General features: G+C 36.8%; 2 protein-coding genes across 2 annotated transcripts; both read right to left on the minus strand.

Moving 5' to 3' along the window:
• Nucleotides 1-864: 864 nt before the first annotated feature.
• Nucleotides 865-9,297, minus strand: tmem106c (transmembrane protein 106C). The gene is made up of 8 exons (XM_081385951.1): nt 9,151-9,297; nt 8,145-8,397; nt 7,814-7,877; nt 6,620-6,779; nt 6,209-6,349; nt 4,090-4,139; nt 3,654-3,707; nt 865-1,925 (listed from the first exon to the last, which is right to left on the minus strand). Exons 2-8 carry the CDS (start codon nt 8,356-8,358, stop codon nt 1,769-1,771), a joined length of 840 nt encoding a protein of 279 aa, XP_081242077.1. The 5' UTR covers nt 8,359-8,397; nt 9,151-9,297; the 3' UTR covers nt 865-1,768.
• Nucleotides 9,298-15,762: 6,465 nt separating this feature from the next.
• LOC308702856 (uncharacterized protein) lies at nt 15,763-19,841 on the minus strand. The gene is made up of 5 exons (XM_081385981.1): nt 19,715-19,841; nt 19,071-19,175; nt 17,441-17,500; nt 17,002-17,065; nt 15,763-15,899 (listed from the first exon to the last, which is right to left on the minus strand). The coding sequence occupies exons 1-5, from the start codon at nt 19,748-19,750 to the stop codon at nt 15,850-15,852; spliced, it is 315 nt and encodes a 104-aa protein (XP_081242107.1). The 5' UTR covers nt 19,751-19,841; the 3' UTR covers nt 15,763-15,849.
• Nucleotides 19,842-21,835: the final 1,994 nt, after the last annotated feature.

Raw genomic sequence — 21,835 nt, forward strand, 5'->3', positions numbered from 1 at the left:
ATTGCAAAAAAGTACTTGTTTATATTATGACATTTCATTAAGCAATATCACAAGAGCAAGAGAGCTTTTTTCTCGAATATGAGCACGATTGCAAATGTGATATTTATTTTATACAAACGTTCAATACACATGAAGTTAATAAAGCAACTTACATTTTTGATAATTTTTTAACAAGAATAGCTCCAAACAAATCCATAGCAGAAGTGTCGTGCATTTCCGAGCAACACACTTCTGTTTCCTCGAACAAATCGTTGAATAATGATTCCGTGAATCACTCAATTGTTTTGTCGCCACCTACTGGCGGTTTCAGTTTCATGTTAAAAAGTAAGCGTTTGATTTTTCCATCACATTTCTATATTCAAAAGGTTATTTTTAAAACATTAATGTCAGCATTATTTATGCAGGTGTAATTGTACCAATTCAGATGCAACTTCTGTGCCACCTCCGCAACACTTAAAGGTATAGCGGAGGATTTTTTACTTCCGGGTGGATCACCTATACTATTGGTCCTCCTAATTGTCAATCATTCTGGTGAATCAATCAAACTTTTCAAAAAGTGGAGAGGGTGGGTCTTATCTAAAATTCGGAAAGATCCTCCACTATACCTTTGAATGAATGTTATTGTTAGTGATAATTTAATGATAATTTCTGTTGCTGCGTTATTTCAGGGATGGTTCTTCAGTTTTAATGCTTCTAAATTACATAAAAGTCGACAAAAAACTAAAGTTAAGTTTGCAATTTGTGCAACTGAAATGAAACCGGACAGTTTTCACTGAATGTTATGTTCAAAATCTGGCATGTGGAAAAAAAAGAATGGCTTCATACAATAATAAAAAACAATGACAAAAAAAGATTGTTTTTCTTCCCAAATGCTATGCAAAACAAACTTTTTATTATCAGCTTATTTTTCTAATTTTAGACAATGGAAAATACAATCAAACGTATATTTTACATAAAAAATATAAATAATTCATCCAAATGTGCAACTTCAGGTAAGAAACAAACGCCCTTCTTAAAACATCTAAACAAGCAGTAATCTGATTCTTCTGATTGTCAATGATTCATGAACGTTAACATTTTCAGAATTCGTTAGATAAAAACTTGGTGAAACCCCTAACCCATGAGTAAGAAAACCATTTTTTTATATTTTGATTTATAATCACTGAACATCTCATTTCTATAATCTCAGTTTTCATGGCTTCACAGAAGCAAAGTGACACTTAATAGTTTTGTAACAGTCACCTCATCTTCATTATCACAGCAATCAGAATGAAATCTCTGAAGTACATATCAAATCCTTTGAGAACATGCGCACATGCTATTTTGCTGTATATATGACATATGTTCTGATTCTTTGTGACCGATTTAAGTTAATTTACACGGTTCGATAACCATCAATCAGAGAAATGACTTCAGCAGTAAACACATGAAATCTTTGGCATAATTGCATAAGACATAATCAAGCAAAGTATAACATTTTTTACAGAACAAAAAGTACTTTAAAGTGCACCTCAGCATTGACAATCCCTTCATTAATTAAAACTCCCTTTTTATCAATCACTGCAAAATGATATAACACCCTTTATAGATCATTGATTTACACTACAGCAAGTGAGAAGCTCGAGCAGAGAGCATCCGTTTCAAACCGAGGAATTAAATCAAGCAATATCTTTCATCAAAGCTGCTCTGTTCAGTTTCAGTAAAGCACAGAACTTGGAGTCGAATGGATGAAGGCGTGCTGCCATTGAGCTTCAGCCGTCCAGTGGTTTCACCTGAGCAGTTTCCCGTTCTGAGGGACGTGAGGTTTGGACCACCTCACCCCTGCGGGCTGGTGGTTGGTGGAGTTGGCGCCGCAGTCGATGTAGTGGTACGATTCCAGTGTGTTCTGGGTCGCCCGCACCATGTAGGAGGTCTTCACAGAGGTCCTGGGGTGTATAAGAGAAGCCGTCAGGTACATTTCATGAAGAATGTACTCAAGACTATGACTCTAATAATAATTCGTCATTACACTACATCCTTATGCATTGCTTTCTGCCAGGACTTTTACGTGCTTTTCCCAAACCACAGAAGTGACCTCGACGTCCGGGTTAGCGGTAGCGTGAGCCGTCAGGCAAGTGTTATTTAAATAAACTCCTGATGTACTCACAAACTTTCCAATGCCTCGTTTTATGAGTACAGAACCTATTTGTACTATAAGTTTTAAGTTTGGTAGCATTCTGGGCATTATTAGTGGGGTAATTTACGAGATACATCATAGGATCCATTAGCGTTTGCACTAAGCCATCTGGCTGATATCTCTAAATAAGCTCTAACTTTAATAATGTTCAACCAAGGGAAAAAAAGGGGGGGGGGGATTTTGCATCAAATTTCAACAGCAAGGAACATTCCCTTCAGGATTTCCTTCTCGAACTCCACCTCCACTTTACTGGTGTATGCGAGCGTTAATCGAACTGCAGTGATCGCTCTGAGCTTCAAATGGACAAAACTCACAAGTAACCTTGTATATGTTTCACCATGGTTTTCCCTTAAATAATTAAGATTAATTTTGTAGCTTTAGCCTTACTAGGTCAACCCAAAGCATTTAATGCACTGTAGCTCCAAATTGGACTGTTTTCAGTTGATGCGTGAATAAAAGTTGAAAATTAGGCTACTAGCTAACTTTAATTTGTGCTAATGATGAGGGTTTTCATTATTAGATTGTTTGTTTTAGTGGTTTATTACTTGGAACAAAATATTTAAAAAAATGGTCGATACTTTTCTTAAAGGAGCCATCAGATGCCCATTTTCCACAAGTTCGTATGACTCTTTATAGTCTTCATGTAAAGTTTGTAATATACTTTGGCTAAAATTCCTCAATGTTTGTGTAAAACAACACCCTTTTTACCTCCTCCAAAACAGCTCTGTTTACAGCGACCCGTTTCAGTGCATCTCTCTTTAATCATAATGAGTAACTGCACACCCCACCCCTCTCTTCCATGGGGGCTGTCGATTGGCTGAAGGCGGGAAATATGCTAATACGGGACAGTCCGTCAGCCACTGACGGACTGTCGGAGCATGAGCATTATGACATCATAGTGCTCAGAAAAACCAAACGGCTTGATTATTGAGAGTGTTTAGGCTTTTTGAGGATTGAAGGAGTGAATGGAATTTTTTCATTGTATGGTGGTTGTGTCCACACACTGCAGTGACACATTTATATGCAAACCATATGAAAGTGAATTTTGCATCCGATGACCCCTTTAAGAGATAAACCCTCAGTCCCAAGGTCTTCTATGTGCCAAACACATTGGTGTTTAAATCTAAATAAATAAATAATTAAATAAAACATCTGATCTTACCTTTTTATATTCATATCCAGAGAGAAATATTACCTTTTTTTTTGTAAATATTGGTAAAAATCCCTGTTTTGGCTCTTGGGGCCCAAACATTTTGAGTGTTTAGGTTTTCTTTTCTTGCACAAAGTACTACGACTACACCGAAGGAAACTGTCCCAAAAAGTATTGTCCAAACCTTCGCTGGGAAGGAAATATAGAGACCGGACCTCTTGGAATTTTAATTGAACCCCATTAAAAATGTCCTGGAGGCGCCACTGCACCTCCAACGTTCAATGTAGAACAGCAAAAAAAACAAAAATGTAGTGATGAGAAACTTACTGCATGAACACCACAATGTTGTGGACCTTGATGCTGGCCATGGTACAAAAGGCACTGAGAAAACAGACACAAACAGTTAAGAAACAGAAGAGCAGACACACAGACGTCAACGTGTTCATCCTAAAGGCCCATTCACATCAAGGACGATAACTATAAATATATAAAAATTGTTCTACATGTAAAACAATAGCAGAGTCCACTCACTCACACCACAACTATAGGCTCAGCTTCATCAGCTGATGAATGATAAAACCACTGACAGCCAATCAGAATCCATCCTGCTGTGAAGAGCTCGAGCATTTAAAGCGACAGACAACAAAACTGCAGCGTATGCTTATAATAAACAGATGCGTTGGTTATGACGCTAATATAAGTGTCTTTATAGCAATTGTTCTTGTTGTGAACAGGCCTTAAAAAGAACTGATATGATACTCACTAAACATAAGAGAGGCTTCCTCCAATCTCCAGACTGACGGTGAAGTTGACCTGCATTTAAAAACAGGTTAATACTCAACAATCTGTCACACTAAAGTCCAGACGTTAAAGACTTTTATAACATTACAAAAGATTTCTATCCCAAATAAATGCTGTTCTATTGAACTTTCTATTCATCAAAGTATCCTGAAATAAACGCATTACGGTTTCCACAAAAATATTAAGCAGCACAACAATCTTTTAACATTGATCATAATCATGTTTCTTGAGCAGCAAATCAGCATATTAGACTGATTTCTGAAGGATCATGTGACACTGAAGACTGGAGGAATGATGCTGATCAAAAGAATAAATTACGTTTTACAATATGTTCAAATAGTAAAGTTTAATATTTCACAATATTAGGGTACAACGAGGTAAAGGCACACCTTAAGAAAAAAATGTGCTTTTCACTTCTCCCATAGTGTAAAATATATGTTCGTATTGAACACTGATGGAGCAACAGATTTTGTGTGAAAATAAATACAACATTTTTTTAATTTTGTTTAAAAATCATATAAATGTATGAGGTGGAGAGGGGGGCCTTTTACCCCACAGACACACGGGGTAAAACAAAACCAGCACGGGGCAAAAGGCACACGTTATGGACACAAATACTTTAGCTAAAATCGTGTGTTTAATAATGTCTAAGTTAATACTTGTTCAAAACAACCACTTAAGCAAAGTTTGTACTATTTTCCGTTTATTTTGATAAATAAAATAATTCAATTTTGTTATTAAATGAATGTAAATGACAATAAATAATAATGACAATAAATGTACGGTCATTAAAATATGTTAATATAAAAATACATTAACAAAATTATTTTAAAAAGTAAAGATTCTGAAAGCACTGAAGGATATCCCATAATAATTTAATCTAGATTTACAATAGTAACATTGACTGATATTCTATTATATGACATGATTAATGTCACATTTTAAATATGATAGTTTCATTATAAGGTGGACACCCAATATATGATATATGATATTTACCATCTGAATCTAACCATGTCATGTCAACAAATGGAAAAGCCAGCCAGATATTTATCATCATGTTAATTACTGTGCCTTAACCCCAAACACCATACTTTTACATATTCTTCCGTTATTGAAAAACTATTGCTTTAATTAGAAAAGTTATTGCTTAAAAATCATTAAGACGACCTTTGCCTCAAATATATACAATAATTTTAACGATCTTCATTTGCTACTTAAATCTACAACATTTTAAAAACAGCAAATATTAGATTAAATTAGCACAGAAATAACTTTGCACTGCTGCCCGCGATCACGTCTACCCTGGTAATCGAGAGTTCTCACGAGAGCACAAGTTGAATTTGCTCAGCGTAGAGTAATGATGCTCATTAACTATGCCCTTGTATCCGAGCTGCACCAATCACATCGGGTTATCTGATATAGGCGGGCCAGAGGCGAGCTAAACAGAAGACGACAGCGCTGTGACGTCGAAGTCATTAGTAAACATTGCAAGATGGCAATGGATGAACACCAGTTGTTTAAAAACGGCTTTGGCCGCTACAATGAACGAGTTAGACTTGGCTTTTTATCTAAAAGAGGAACAGAAGACGGCGCTCGAATCGTTCATTTGCGAGAAAGACGTTTTTGCGGTTTTGCTGACCGGATACGGCAAGAGTCTTAATCTACCAGTTAGCTCCGCTGTTAGCTAAAGCGTATGGGGCTTGTTGTTGTGATTGGTCGTGGTGTTATCCAATTGCGTGCAGTGAAATTTTCAAATGCACACTTAATGACGCCCCTCGAGATGGCCGAGTTTCATTAGTCGACGCCAGACCATTGATCTTTCAGATTTAGATCTGGATTTCCAGGCTGGATCACGTCAAGGATCAGCCAAAAATCCACGTGCATCTTGAAAAACGGATGTTTTGGAACGTGCTGCGGTGAATTGTGCAATCTAGCGGTTTAGAGGAAACTAAAACCAAAGGCGCCTTTCACCTTTAGCCTCGTTTTACCCCACTGTTTTTACTGGATTTTGGACCAAATAAATGCAACCTTGGTGATCATAAGAGACTTTCAAACATGAAAAATCGTACTCATCATACCCGTCTCTGGCTGAGAGGCTGAATGTGGATGACATTGTCCAGCGTTTGAGATCCAATGACTGTCTTCATGTAGAGCACCTGACAGCTCACACTGTCCACCCACACCGTGAAGAAGTTCGAGTTGGTGAAGTTCAGGGAGCTCTGTTTAGATCAAATACAGAAATATCACACCCGGTACAGACAGTTTTCACAAGTTTAAAGTTTCCTTAAATTAGTTTTCTGATTCGAAGCATTGGAGATGCATTGTGAACACGGATTGTATCCAGTATATTACAAGAGTCTTGATTCTGAAAGATTATAAATACTATTTTCTGAAGAGGAAAAAAAAAAAAAAAAAAAAAAAAAATTGTTTTACATTCAATATAATTGAACCCATTGTAAATAAAATCTCATCTAAGGACATTGAATCACCGTCATGTTGATGTTCACTTTGCTGTTGTTACGGTCAAAGTGGACCGTCACAGAGCGAATGCCGTCGTCAACGACCAGCACAGGACGTGGAAACAGGAAGAACGCCACCAGAATGGACGCCAGCAGACACAAAATCACTGACAGCACCACATACGACTTCCTGACAGGAGAACAGTTGCACAATCATCAATCCGTTTCACTCTGTTAAAGGGAGAGCTCACCCAAAAATGAACGTTTGTTTACAAATCATTTACTCAACCTCATGCCATCCCTGATGTGTATGACTGACCTTCTTCAGATAAACACAAGTGAATGGGTGCCACTCGTTTGACGCTTGAAAACCCACACACACAAAGCTATTGTCTTCTGATGACAGACATTTGCGATGCTGTGCGATGTGATTGGTCCACTGGTTAGTCCAGATATCCAATCACATTCACTGTTGAGGCAAAGTCATGTACGTTTTTTTTGTTGCGCATCGAGGGATTTGTTCTGTAAATGTGTTTCCGTCACTGATTATGCGCACGTCTTCTTATCAATTGAGCATATACAGTTTTTTTATGCGCACCTTGGCGTTTCCATCCAATGTTTTTTTTATGCGATATCCCAAAATGTGTATTCATAGGTTGATGGAAACACAGCTAATGTCTTCAGTAGTGAAATGATGGGAGTTTGTAAGAAAAATACTAACGTTTTAATCTCTTTTAGCTATAAATCATTGCTTCAGGCCTACAGTCCTAGATGCATTTACAGGTTCATCTCAACATAATCCGCCAATTCTAGCATGAAGAAGCGATGGTTAATAGTTAAAAGTGTTTAAATTATTAGTATTTTTCTCACAAACACCCATCGTTTCACTTCAGAAGACATTGATCCATGCGCTGTGGTTGTTTGGATTACCGTCATGATCAACCAAGCGGCAGACAGTCAATGCATTATATGGACTAAAGATCAATATTTTCCTAAAAATCTTCATTTGCGTTTATCTGAAGAAAAAAGTCATACACATCAGGGATGGCATGAAGGTAAGTACATGATGAGAGAATTTTTGGATGAACTATCCATTTAAAGCATGCTTTAAAATAAGCTTTCTTTGTATTAAGATACAGTCTACTCTGTGGCTCATACAGGCAAATATCAAATATGAACGTCCAGGCATTTTCCATAGAGAATGTGCTGTGTGTGATAACTTACGTCCAGCGTGGCTTTAACCTTTGATCGCTGTAGGGGATCAGAGCAACTAACTCATTCACCTGCCCTGAAAGAAAAGCCTCGACTCAATCAGACGGTCAGATAACATGAAGAATCCTACCAAAGTTCACACAGTCATCTCTAAAACCTCATGACCTCAATCAATAACTTAAATGTGCAGATGCTTTGCAGTTTTTGGGAACAAATTGTTCAACTGTCCTGAAATTAAAGTCACAGTGTGGCTCTAATATAGGGATCATTCCTCCTGGTTATCAAGCTGAAATATTACCCGGACATGTTTTCGTGAGATTCTCCCTATAACACACGTCCATACCTGATGGGATGCGTCCGGACCCCTGGCAGGTGGGGCAGGTGATGCTGTCTCGGCCTGTGAACTCCACATAGGGGAACTGGGCGATGTCCTCCTGTCTGTCCAGCCCGTCCAGAGAGTCATCCCCACCCATCAAGTCCCCCATGTGGCCCTCGGCCCTGCTGTGACCCGGGACAGACAGGAGCGAGCGCCCGTACCGGCACACAGATGCACCCATGAGAAGAAGCCCACACGAGCTCCAGCCTGATACAACAGACTGTACACAGATGATCAGTCAGTACTCAGTAACTGTGTGTACACACACACACACACACACACACACACACACACATACATACATACATATATATATATAAAATGTAAACACACACACACAGCACACACACATACATACATACATATATACATATACATACATACATATACATACATACACATACACCAGTTTGTCTGTTTAAACCCAGTCTATTATATATTCAGCTGACTGTAACAACTTTACACAACTGTATACGTTAACAAACTACCGGTGTAGCAGTCGATTCTGTTCCCTATCGGAATTCCTGTTCCCCCTGAACGAGCCGTGTCTGCTGACAGAAAAGAAATAATCTGGATTGAATAGACAGATGGGGGAAAATTCGCTTCTAATAAAAATAAAAAATAAAAACAATAAAAAACGCTTAAATTTCGGGAAAAATACAATCCTTTTTTAACCTTTTGGCTTCCCGTACATCCAGTTGTGCTTCTTGCTCGTATTCAGTTCTGATGGTACGCATGGTAACTCGACAACTATGCATGATTTGTAGTATGATTTGCGTAAAGGGAACAGGAATTCCGATAGGGAACAGAATCGACTGCTACACCGGCATGTAGCACTATTAGGAAACTGTAGTTGCAATCAGTTCACGTTTGGAAACTAATATTTTGATTACTTTGTTGTGATTTCAAGGTAAACTTGATGCGAGTGAAAAGGCCTCTTAGGAAGGAATCTTAGAAAAAAAAGGAATCTTACCGTTGAAATGTACAGACGCACAGAAGTCAGTGTTTTCACTCCTCCACTGCGTAGGGTTGATTCCGCTGTTTGTGTTTGTTTCTCACTCTCTGCCCTGCAATCACTGCTATCTCCATAGACTCTCCTGCCATCTGTCGATCTGGAGATCAACTGCTGCAAATAAGAAATCATTTACTCAGCGCGGCATTTTCGCAAAATAAGCCCCGGCCTTAAACAAACTATGATGAGTAGCGTCGCTAAAGGTAGGTAGCAAAGCTATTAATTTAACTACATTAGCGTAAATGAGTTCAATCTGCTGTGTGAAAGAGCTGTGTGAGAGAGTCTGAAACATTTGAGTAGGCCTTCATGTTGTTAGGATTTTTTTATTGTTAATTTTTTTAATGTATTTTTATTTATTCACAATTAAAGGCAGGGTATGTGATTTATTCCAGGTTTTTTTTTTTTTGTTTTTTTTTTTTTATGCTGGTTGAAAGTGTCTCTTTACATGATATCAATCACTAAGTTAAGTGTCTAATGTTTACTGTGGAAGGCATGGGACCAGTTCGTCCAATCATAGCATTCGGTCCAAATGCAATAATAGGATGTCCTACCTACCAGACATCACACGTCATCAGCACGTTTCATGCCATGCGAGATAAGTCATCCTGCTAGCTCGAGCATTTAAAGCGGCAGACAAGCATGTGCTTAGAATAAACAACAATATCTAAGTCTTCTTTGGGCCAATCCAAGTTCTTATGGAGATGACGTGATTACTCTGCGCTGTTTACAGTAAATTAAACAGTTTTTCTACATCCTTTTGTGAACGTCGTTTTACACTTGTATGCTGCACAGCGGGTCATCTTAAAAGTGCCGTCGGAGCTACCAATCTCTGTATAGCGGCCACTGGAGCCCTCTGCTGATAGGGAATCATAAGATGGCCGCTCGAACACTTCCGGTGGCTTCACTGCCGAAGCGAGTAGGGTCTGCCTGCAGAGCCGGAGGCTGCATTTTCAGGACCCCACTTTTAGGACCGCATTTCTAGGACCCTAGGTTTTTAGTTACAGCGCCACCTACCGAATTAGAGGACCAGCGAAGATGGATGACAATCAGAGTGTGAGTATCAAATGCGAATAAATTTTTACAATTGCGATGCATTTAATTGGAAAGTTAACGTAGCAAACGTGATGGTGATTTGCTAAAAAAATAGTCTTGAATGCATAGCCATAGTATTTAGCCTCTAATGCTTGAAAATGAATTGTTAGCACGTTCATTTAACGGAACTGTTGCGTGATAAGCCTGTGTTGACTTATTGACAGCACAATAAAACTGTAGCATGTTCGTTCTGAAAGTTTGTTAATTACTCATTGTTCTTCCATTTTAATTCAGTTAAAATAATCTTAATGTTTTCACTGTCACGTGCTCACAGTCAGCCTGTTTAACGTTACAATACATGTTATGTGTAAGCGTCTACATGCGTCTCTTCATTTTGACATGGTTTTATAATGTGTGCTTTAAATATTATATACATATGTAAATGTGTGTGTATATATACAGGGCAGGACTTAGGGTGGTGGGGGCCCCTGGGCTTGAGTCACTCTCGGGCCCTACCTTCTATACATTACTTTAAATAGAACAAAATGATACATACACAAGCTGTGTATTAGAGCTACACAATTCTGGATAAACTGAGAATAAAAATAAAGATCAAGATTCTGAAAAAACAACTAAACAAAATAACATAATTTATGTTAATTGCTGAAGTATATTAAAAATGTTTAATTAATCTGAATTATTAAAAAAATATTCATTCGGGTTTGAATGAATGATTCAATTCCTCAATCAAATGCACTTGTTTCATAGATGAATCAGCATTTTTGAACTAATCTCCTGAATGAACGATTCAATGACAAATGTTTTTTAAAAGTCATTTGTCGCCATCTGGTGGCGTAACAATATAATTGATCCAATCGTTATTTGAAGTGCAAAGCTACTTTCAAAAGGTGACTGGTACCATAGACAGTGTTACATGTTAAAAAAACGTAATAATTTATTTATATGACCACTGATTGAAGCTTGAAAAAGTTTTTTTCCAATAAATAAATAATGATTAAAAAAGTTCAAAGTGATCATAAGTTTATTGCAATGCACAAATGTCTTGGTCAGAATGAGAATGTATTTACCTGGAAAACATATGTTTTGATTGTGGCATTTTTTTGAGATTTAGAATCCAGTATTCCTATAGGTTAATTATTGTTTCTTTTATGAATTTAATAAAGAACTCTGTCTCGTATTCTGTCCAAACTATCCATGTAGGCTACTTTTGTGTCCATTCGTTTTTCCTTTTTTAACCCGTAATTGAAAAACGAAAAATGAACGGTTGTTGTCTTTTTAAAACGCAAAGTTGAACACCAACATTTTAATTTGAACTGGCTACACCAGCTGCTGCGCAAAAAAAAAGTAAATATCGACGAATTTTCAGATTTTTGTTTATGACTTTTTGCCCCTTTATTAAACATTTAAAATATTCACAAATTAATATGGAAAACATGTCGATTTTTCTGGTTTTCAAAGGCCAAATTAGAACCTGGAATTGATGTTTTTCCCGCAGTGCTGAATGAGAAGAGCCATTAATATTTTTAATAAACTAGCCTATTGCTTTGGCTAAAATCACATCTCCATCTCCGCTGTTAAGCAGATGCGCCTTTAGAGAGAAATGCACATCAGAAGGTATTAGCTTTCGATTCGAATTTGTTCGTTTTAAAGTGGACATTTCAAGCTTTAGCCTGCATAGGCTATATTTTGTTTCAGTTCTCGCGCTCCAGTTTACGGAGATCATGCAAGTGTGTCTGATTGTTTTCATTTATTTTACAAAAGCACAACGTTTCCTTGTTATTGTGAGTTTACACAAATAAAAGTAGTTGGGAATAATGTATTATTATTTTCTGTATGACCAGAAATGGTCAAAGTATTTTAAGTTGTTTCCACTGTTGATAGGAAAATGCAAGTGTTCGCAGCCGCGCCTCCGTGCCATGCAGTGCGCGCTCCACACTCAGCATTGTTCCTTTTTTGCATAAAAGCGTCTTCTAAATATAGCCTAATAAATGTTATAATTAAATAATATAAAATTATTATTATTTGCGTAGCTATACATGGACCTCAAACACACCGCGTCTTCTAACTCAGGTGACTGTAAATGCGCAAAAATGCGTAAATGCGTTTCCATTGCAGTTTTGCGAAATATTCCTTTTTCGAATTGCCTGAAAAACCACCTCATGCGAGCGTAAAAAATTGACGTGTTTCCATTGTGCTTATTTTCATTTCGCAATTTCAATTTGCGCAATTTGAAGGGTAATGGAAATGCGGCTACTGTCTAATGCAGACAGTTTTTTTCAACGGTTCGGCAGTAAACAAGGCACTAAGTAACTGATAACCAATCAGCAAACCTCAAGATGAATGACATTTAATTTTACTTTTTAAATTACATTTTTCATTGCAGGGCAGGGCCAATAACAATGCTAGACCAATCAACAAACTTTAAATGAAAAATTAAATGACTGACATATTATTGAAAAAATCAAACGTAAACGGACGGGGCCCCCTATTGGACGGGGCCCATGGGCTTGAGCCCAGTCAAGCCCAATGGTAAGTCCGGCCTTGTATATATATATATATATATATATATATATATATATATATATATATATATATATATATATATATATATATATATATATATATGGTCAGAAAAAAAGTCGTGTCAATGTTATTTCTATTCAGATTTTTCAATTGAGATGGGCTTTATTGACATGAGTGTTTCTAGAACCTTTGTTCCCACAACATCAAAACCTTTTTTTTTTTTTTTTATCTTTGAACAGTATGCAATAATAGTATTATGAACATTAATTTATATGTGTGCACTGTTTGGTAACTAATAAAAAAAATTAAAGAGTAGAACATGTTCAACTAAATGTTCCTTATTTAATTCACTTCTCTTTCTCTCTCTCTCTCTTAGGAGTCAGTGATGATGTTGTCCATGAAGTTCTGTTTGTGGTCCACATCATGAACAAATTTGTTTTTGTGTGTGTTCAAGTTCAGTTATTATATATTATTTTGTAAAATATTTTGTGTGTGCAAGTTCAGTTATTATATATTATTTTGTAAAATATTTAGTGTGTTCAAGTTGAGGTGTGATATATTATTTTGTAAAATATACACAATCTACCCCCAGAGTCATCCTTGTCTTCCCTCTATACTTGAAAATGTGGTCGATCTAGTGACTGAAAAGACTATAACATGATTCCTTGTTTATTTTACTTGAGTTATTATATTATGCTAGACCCAATAATTTCTCAACATTCCTAGGAACCAGGTTTAATTGCAATAAATAAAGTAGTATTTGGGTGTAATAAAACTGTAAAACTCTAATGTAGTTAAAACTGGGTGGGTGGAAATACTGCCTGGCACAACTAGGGTCCTGGAAATGCGTTCCTGAGACTGCGGTTCTCCGAGTCGGTAGGTGGCGCTGTCACAAAAAACTAGGGTCCTAGAAATGCGGTCCTAGAAGTGGGGTCCTGAAAATGCAGCCTCCGGCTCTGCAGGCAGATAATATTGCTGCCTGCTGGCAGTTTAGAAAGTCATGAGCTATCTAGTCAATATATGGTAGGAATATTTGACCGTTTGGCAACGTCTTGCAGCTTTTTCAGCGTTTCGTGCTCGAGACCCAGCCTTCTTTTCCTTTCATCAGCGCTGCGGATCTGCAGTTGGATACTATTATGCGCACCTCGTGTTTTCAAGAGCAAAAACGCGTTCTGTTTGATTATATGCCTTTCACTCCGACGTCAGAAATGTAACAGTTAGTGAAACTAAAGCGCTTCTCCTCATGCCAAAAAATGCTCATGCGGATGAAGACAACGGCACAGTGTTTAAAGATCATTTCTGATGACTGACATCACAGAATTTACCGGTATTTTGGAGCTGATGTGAGAATGGTCTCTTACCTGTAAAAAGCCGGGACACCGTTGCCTGTATGAACAGCATATATGTGTATTTACCGGTAAAGTCATTCTGGCAATTTTACGGTAATATACCGGGATTGCTGTGTGAAAGGGGCTTTTGTCATGAAATAGGCCTATCCGATTCCAGGAATGAGTTGATGTGCTGCAAAAGGTATAAAGTTATTGTAATACTGTAGATCAAAAAAGGATGTGGCCTCCTCACAGCAATCATCTATGATGTTGACACCAACCAGATTTAAAGAATGACCGGCACAGGGCATATAGTGAATTAAAGGGTTTAGCATTTTCAGGTGTGCTTTAAGTCCGCTATATTAACCTGACATATTGCTTGCATTATCATAGCTTTGTCCACGACAGTTTGACAAGTCCAATCCCAAGTCTTGTGTAATGGAGGCCAGCTAGTGTGAGCTGGCCAGGTAAACCTCACCCCCCTGATCTCAAGTGGTGCACTAGTTAGCTCGCCCGCCGCCCATCCCGGAGACACCGGATCGAGTCCCGCTCGGAGCCGGGCGAGTACGATCTGATTGGCTACACTTGCACCATTTTTAGTACACATTCTGCAAGGCTTCAAATCCCAATAATCTCTCAACTGCTTCACCCTGCTGAATGTACAATCACAGAGAAATATTTGGCCTGTTGGATTTGCTGCTATAATGTTCTTCTTATTTTTCTCGCTGATTAATTAGATAAACTCTTTTTTATAAGTTCTTGTCAAACTCGGCAATCAGTTCAAGCAAACCAAGATAGGTCCCGTTGTGTGGTGATCCCAGTTTTTCATCATGCCTTTGGAATGGAAGCCAAAACAAAAACCTGACAACAGCTTCTACATGCCTCAAGACCACCTTCCAATAGTTTTGTTCTGCTTCGATCTGCCGGCATTCACTGAAGATATGGGTTTCGGATCTATTTAATAAAGCAAGCATGTGGTGTCGGTGATCAACACTCTTTTTGTGGTGGGATATCCTCTCGGGATGTTTCCAATTAACAAAAGTTGTTAATGAATATATGTGTGTGTGTACTGTGTATAATTATTTTGTATTTATAAATACACATATGCATGTATATATTTAAGAAATATTTGCCTGTATATTTATAGATAATTTATATTATATATAAATATAAATATTTTATATATAAATAACACATTATCTTAAATATATACATGCATGTGTGTGTATTTATGAATACAAAATAATTATACACAGTACACACACACATATATTATGTACACACAAACTTTTATTTTGGATGCGATTAATCGTGATTAATCATTACCCAGCACACACACACATATATATATAGTCCCTTTAAGGTTAACGTTTACAAGTAGCACTCTGTAGCCTATACATCAGTATTGATTATTTTAATAGTTTTGCAATGGAAGAGTATCATAACAAAGTATGTTTACATTAATATGATAGGTTACATGTCATTGGCCAAAAGGCTGTCAGCAGGATAAAACGTGATGATTTTCAGTTGGGAACAACTGCCTTATACCAACAAAACACAATTCATAAATGTTTATTTGTTCCTATGTTCACAGATTAATCTTAAATATAATCTTTTTTTAATGATCTTGTCTTGATGTTCCTATAAATAATAGGTTTTGTTGAAGTGTTTGCAGGAGCTCAGTGTTATAGCATCTGCTGGATGTGTTGTTCAGGAGTCATGTCTGGAGCATTTATCTGACTTTTTCTGTTTCCACTCAGAAATTCCTCTGCAAAGGAGTTTTTTCATCTTCTGAAAAGAATCTCACTGAAATAAAAATATTGGACAAATTAAAAGATTGCATATCAAGACATATCAATACCAAAACTAAATGTAGCAACATTTTTATGGCTATTGTGGACAGCCATAAGCGTTTATCATTAAGGTAATGTTACAGTTGGAGACATGATGGGCACATTAGTAAAGTGTAATCTTATTTCCTTTTTTTGACATGGAAATATATATGGATATATATACATGCAGGTGAGCATTATTTAAAGTAGTCTTTACTGGTGTTATTAAGAGTTTTTTACATTAAAATACACACACACACACACACACACACACACACAGACATATATATATATATGTCTGTGTGTGTGTGTGTATACAAATATGTGTATATACTTACAAAACTACTGATGCAGATAGTATAATATAATACAGTATTAATGAAATGAAAGGACACTAAGTGTATTAAATTGAGACACTTTCATGACTGTTTCTTAAAACACTTGAGTACTTTTTTAAAAAGTTCACTTTGTAATAATGTCAAATTAAAAGTTTCATTTTTAAGTACATTTAATATCATTGTTTTAATAATATCTAGTCCTGCTTTAAAGAAGTGCACTTATTTTGATATGCTGACTAACATTTTAAAGCAAATGTAAAGTACTTGGTTATAATTATAGTGTTTTTAATATTACATTTCAAGTTAATATATTTTAGATATAAAAAGTAAATTGCACCTCCATCATTACACATGTGTAACTACAAATATATTTAAATACATGAAATAAAAGTATATTTTAGTTTATCATGAATGCTTGTCAGTACATTCACCAGTAACTTTAACCATGTTTCAAACACAATAGAAGTAATGATGAAGTTAAAGATGCAAGTCCTACATTAGTCATTAAAAAACACTCTAAAGTTCAACTAATTGCATGTAATATAAATGTAAATTATAAGGCTTTTTAATTTAAATGTAAATAACAAGCAGTCAAGTGTCCGAAAACGTTGCATTCAGTTAACACTTAATTATATTATTTTCATAATATGTACTTTTTGTATGTCTTTAGAGTATGTCTTTTTGTATGCGTTTAGAGCTTACGTGTGTGTGTTGTGTTTGTGACTTCTCAACACATACCCTGTCCTGATCGAGAGGAAGTCTTATCAATATCCGACTCATTCTCATGGACTCCACCAACGTCCTGTAAGATAAATATCTGTGTCCAGAGAGATCGCCACAGTAAGTGCTACCCATATGATGAAATCAATGCTGTAGCTGAATATTATAAATTGATGTGTACATAAACTTATACGTTATAATAAGAAGTCTCTTAAAGGAATAGTTCAATAGTCGAGCTGAACACCCAAGGTCACTATATAGAAATCTGTAAGTTTTTAAATATTTAACTGTGTGCCTTACAGAAAGCTGTGAGGGTACTTTATTTTCATCTTTGAATTATTCCTTTAAGCTTTGCAGCTGTTATATGAGGAGAAATGTGTGTGCATCTGTGTTTGTGTTTAACATGCTTGTGTATGTGCTTTGTAACTGTAGCCTCATAGTCTGACATATAACCCACTTCTCCATTGGCTTGCAGTCTCCTCTTCAGCTCTGCATTTTCTCGCTCCAGTACCTTATTCTGAACAGCAGAGGGAGATCTCAGACAGTTCAAGCATTCAAACAGACACTAGTCAATCAAAACCACTGAGCAAGCAGACAGGACAAGTTTTCAGTGATAAATTATGGGTGCTTCTCAAGCAGAAGGCTGCATCCTAATGAGGGTGTGTGCTTCGTAGTTCAGTACTTTGGAAGCTTGTACTAAATATTAAAATGTAATTTGAAAAATACTTTATATTAAAAACCTTTAGATTAACTGCCTTTCTTTTAATGCAGGATAGGTAATGACAACCATCTGTGGTCTTCCAGTGGTTTACATTATCACAGTTAAGCAATATGTAATTACTTTACAACGAAACAAAAGAAAACATAATTCCTTTATCTCCGAAATTATTATTTTTGTCTCTGATTTCATAATGAACTCAGGCAAGCTCAATGTCGACTCGTTTTCAGTCAGTTGGAATGTGTGCACAGGATTGTGGGTGATTTAAGGATGTGAAGGATACACTAGATGCTTCCTTCAAAACGAGCTGAATGAAGGACTGAAATGAAGGCTGTTTTCCAAGGATCCAAGATTTCCAAGAATTGATTAACATTAAGGGTACGTTTACACGACAACGATGTAGTTTTCTGCGAACAGACGACACCATTGTCAAAACAATCCCCATTCACACGGATCCGTGAAACGACTAAAGCGCTATATTCTGCTGCCAGGCCATTAGATGGCGATGAAACACTATAGACTGTACACGTAATACACATGTGCATGACTTCATCGCCTTCAGAGATTTGCGTTTTCAGGCACCCAAAACCCAAAACGCTGTTGTCTTGTAAACGAACGGCCAAAACGCATAAAAAGTTTTACGGTTTTACATTCGTGTAAAAACACAGACAGCAGCCGGACTGTTAGGCTGCTGTCCCTTTAATATCGAATCTAATATACTGATACACATGTGCTTACTTTCTCAGCTGTTTACATTCACTTAAGACATAACCGACTGTTTACGAGGATACTTTTGACAATTTTGTTTGAATATGGCTGCTCAAGCGCAAGAAGATGTGAAAGAGAGCTCAGGTCAGTATTCCGAGACACAGATTTCTGGACGCACGCTTCGGATGGTAAGTAACGAATCGAGTTCCCTTTCGCGTCTTTTTGCGCTTGACTATTCAATTGGCAAGGCTTAAACTATCATGACGTCCCAAGTGCTTTGTTCATATTTGTTCATGTTCTCTCAATATTGCTTTCTTAGAATTCATAAAAATGTTACCGGCCAAATGGCGATCGACACTGTTTCATATACTCGCCAACACTGATTTTTACTCGCATTTGGCGCTTGGTGAGTGTTAATTTTAGGTCCTGGATGCAGCATTCGTGTTGAGAAGCACCAAAAGAGGCAAATACAACCTCTCTGTCTGTAAGAGAATATTATGCCATGAAATGTATCACAGCTTACAAAAAAAGTGTGCTTTTTCTAACGAAACAGCTATTTTTAGCGTTGTGTTTTAATGTCCGTGTTTACATTAGTGCTGCCCTACTGTGCTGAGCTCCAGTATTTCTCTGATGTGATCTGTATGCTGACTGCTCACTGTACCTTGTGTCTCAGGGCCTCCACCACCAGGTCTCGATCGCCCTGTAGACCTTCATTCTGCTTATAAGAGCGGAAAGAGTCGCCAATGATGGACACCAGAAGATGGGACTGAGAAAGAGAAAAACAGCACAGAGAATCTAAAAATCAACTCGAAAATAAGATTTAACACGAAGTGACAGATTTCCAAAACTTTAATCCTACATTTATTAGTATAAATAATAATAAATTAAAAACTAAATTCTTATTCAAATGTATTGAAGTTCATAAAATCAAAAAATAGCATTGGTTGTTATGCTGTTGTTGTTGTTAGGTGGTTGCTAGGGTGTTCTGGTTGGTTGCTATGCTTTTGCTGTTGCTAGGTGGTTGCTAGGGTGTTCTGGTTGGTTGCAATGCTGTTGCTATGCTGTTGCTAGGTGGTTGCTAGGGTGTTCTGGTTGGTTGCTATGCTTTTGCTGTTGCTAGGTGGTTGCTAGGGTGTTCTGGTTGGTTGCTATGCTTTTGCTGTTGCTATGCTGTAAGGCTGATATCAAAACTAAGATTAAAGAGGCACCATCAAAATAAAGTGAAACCCAATTTTGCTGTTTATTCTAGTAAATACTGAACTAAATGCATAATGTGTCAATGCATGTAAGGTTTCCAGAACTCACAAACTTCTTGCTCTGGAAGATGTAGCAGTGGTGCATGTCTGCCGCTGGGTGTCTGGCTATGAAGCCCAGTATTTTGGGCTGAGACGGATGAACTGCACAGAATGAAACCGAGGGCAGAGCGCAGGAGTACAGCATGAACTGAGAAAAGGAGTGTGAGAGAGAGAGAGTGAATGAGGGTGTCGTACACATGCGTATCACTGTCTGAGCTCGAGTACATAGTCCTCAGTCACACCTTGGTTTTATGCTCTAGGATGTCAATGGCAGTTCTGGTCAGAAACAGATGCACTTTAGATTTCTTCATTTTCTCAGCCATCTCTATGTTAGGATCCTAAAAGAGAAGGAAAGCCATAATAATAGGACGCAGGGACACAGGATCAAGTTATATAATACAGTAGTGGCTACAGTAGAGCGACACTTATGGTTATCACCTGCAGGGCTTCGACTGCATCTGTCAGAATCTGCATCCCACTTGGACGGACCACCTGGATACGACCCAAAAACTACACACGATCCCCAAACCCCATACGTGAGTGGTTGCAATAAAACATTATTATTATTTAAGATTATTTAATACATAAATGCAACAAAACTATTGACTAAATCTATGAAAAGGTGATACTCACTTTAACTGAGAAGAATATTTCACTATCGTCATCTATGTCACTCATTTTCACCACTTTACTGTGTGTCGTCTGTTTCAAAAATGACAAAATACACACTTGTAAAGAAGACAAGATAAAATATTTATCAAACATTATTTAAACAATGACATAAAGTGGCCTGAAAATATTTGGACACTTTTGGCACTCTTTAAAAAGGCTTAACATTACATAATATCGAGACAAGAGATATCAGCAAACAAATGCTACTGCGCAGGCTTTTCCCAGAACTAACTTCCCTTTTATTAGTATATAATGCAAATCACAGGGCACAGAAACCACTACATATCCAAAACAACTTATACATTTTGATCACACACATGAGAAATTGTAAATGCACTTACGTTTGTGGGAGAACTTTGTATCGCATTCGCTGGGATGATGTCCTCTTCTGCTGTCTTTCAGGGTTGAAGTTGTGTGATGTTAATGGTTAACTATGTAAAACTTCTTTTCTTTATGGCACATCAGGCCTGATAACAAGGCTGTTATTACCATCTGTTGTGTTGACATTGTGTTGTCATAGCTGTTTATGAACATTTAGCCATACGGACAAGTTAAAGAAACCCTTTACACTTTACACCAATTCTTTCTTCAATTTAGTATTTAAAATGTATACTATAACCAGCGCAAGTGAGGATAACTGAATTTATTGCAATTTTATTTAGAGTATCAAGAACAAAAAGTTGTCTCTAACCAGTAGATGGTGCTGTTGTAGATCAAATAATGCCATACTGTATTATCATTTAATAAACAACAACAACAACAATGAAATCTTACAGAATAAACTCATTTATTTAAGTCAGGGCCATTCAAGTGATGTAAGATGTATTCAACTAAAACTATCATAACACAATGTGAATGATTGGTTCCAGTGAAATTGTTTTCCAAAAAAGAAAAGAAGAAAGAGAGAAAAAAACAGGCTTGGATGTTTAATTAATCATAAACTTCTAACACTAAAGGCGCAATCATCCAGAAATGAGTCTAAATTCAATTCAATTCACATTTATTTGTATAGATCTTTTCACAATACACATCGTTTCAAAGCAGCTTTACAGAAAATGAATGTGTCAGCATTACAGTTTAGAGAGATGTGTTATCAGAGGTGACTGTCAAAGTTATGTACTTTATTTCAGGAATGTTCATATACAAACAACAGTTAGCTAAAAATTTATTCATTTAAACAATGTAATAATTTAAGGCAGAAACAATGTGCTTGTTGAAGCAATGAATACTTGTTTGTTAACAAATGATTATGACATATAGAAAAATTTAGCATTGGTGCATGTAAATATATATAGAGTCTTAAGTTTAATCAGCACATACATAAACATACATAACAAATCTGCATCCAGTATCTTCAGTGCTTTACATAATGTCTAGATAAACCTCTACATATATTCAGATTTATCTTCAAATTCTAGAGAAAAATGCAGAGAGATAATTGTTATGGGAAATTGTTTAA

This window comes from Scardinius erythrophthalmus (assembly GCF_964197995.2).
Source record: "Scardinius erythrophthalmus genome assembly, chromosome: 15".
NCBI classification, from domain to species: Eukaryota; Metazoa; Chordata; class Actinopteri; order Cypriniformes; family Leuciscidae; genus Scardinius; species Scardinius erythrophthalmus.

What these genes read in the sequence shown, in the direction of transcription:
- LOC308702856 (XM_081385981.1), bottom strand. Translation starts at nt 19,750, where the DNA reads ATGCACCACTGCTACATCTTCCAGAGCAAGAAGTTT. An exon ending in GACTGCAAGCCAATGGAGAA is followed by an intron (nt 17,066 to 17,440) that starts GTGGGTTATATG and finishes TTTATCTTACAG; the next exon opens with GACGTTGGTGGAGTCCATGA. An exon ending in TTCCTCTCGATCAGGACAGG is followed by an intron (nt 15,900 to 17,001) that starts GTATGTGTTGAG and finishes TTTTTATTTCAG; the next exon opens with TGAGATTCTTTTCAGAAGAT.
- tmem106c (XM_081385951.1), bottom strand. Translation starts at nt 8,358, where the DNA reads ATGGGTGCATCTGTGTGCCGGTACGGGCGCTCGCTCCTGTCTGTCCCG. An exon ending in GTCCGGACGCATCCCATCAG is followed by an intron (nt 7,878 to 8,144) that starts GTATGGACGTGT and finishes CTTTTCTTTCAG; the next exon opens with GGCAGGTGAATGAGTTAGTT. An exon ending in AGCCTCTCAGCCAGAGACGG is followed by an intron (nt 4,140 to 6,208) that starts GTATGATGAGTA and finishes TTTTAAATGCAG; the next exon opens with GTCAACTTCACCGTCAGTCT.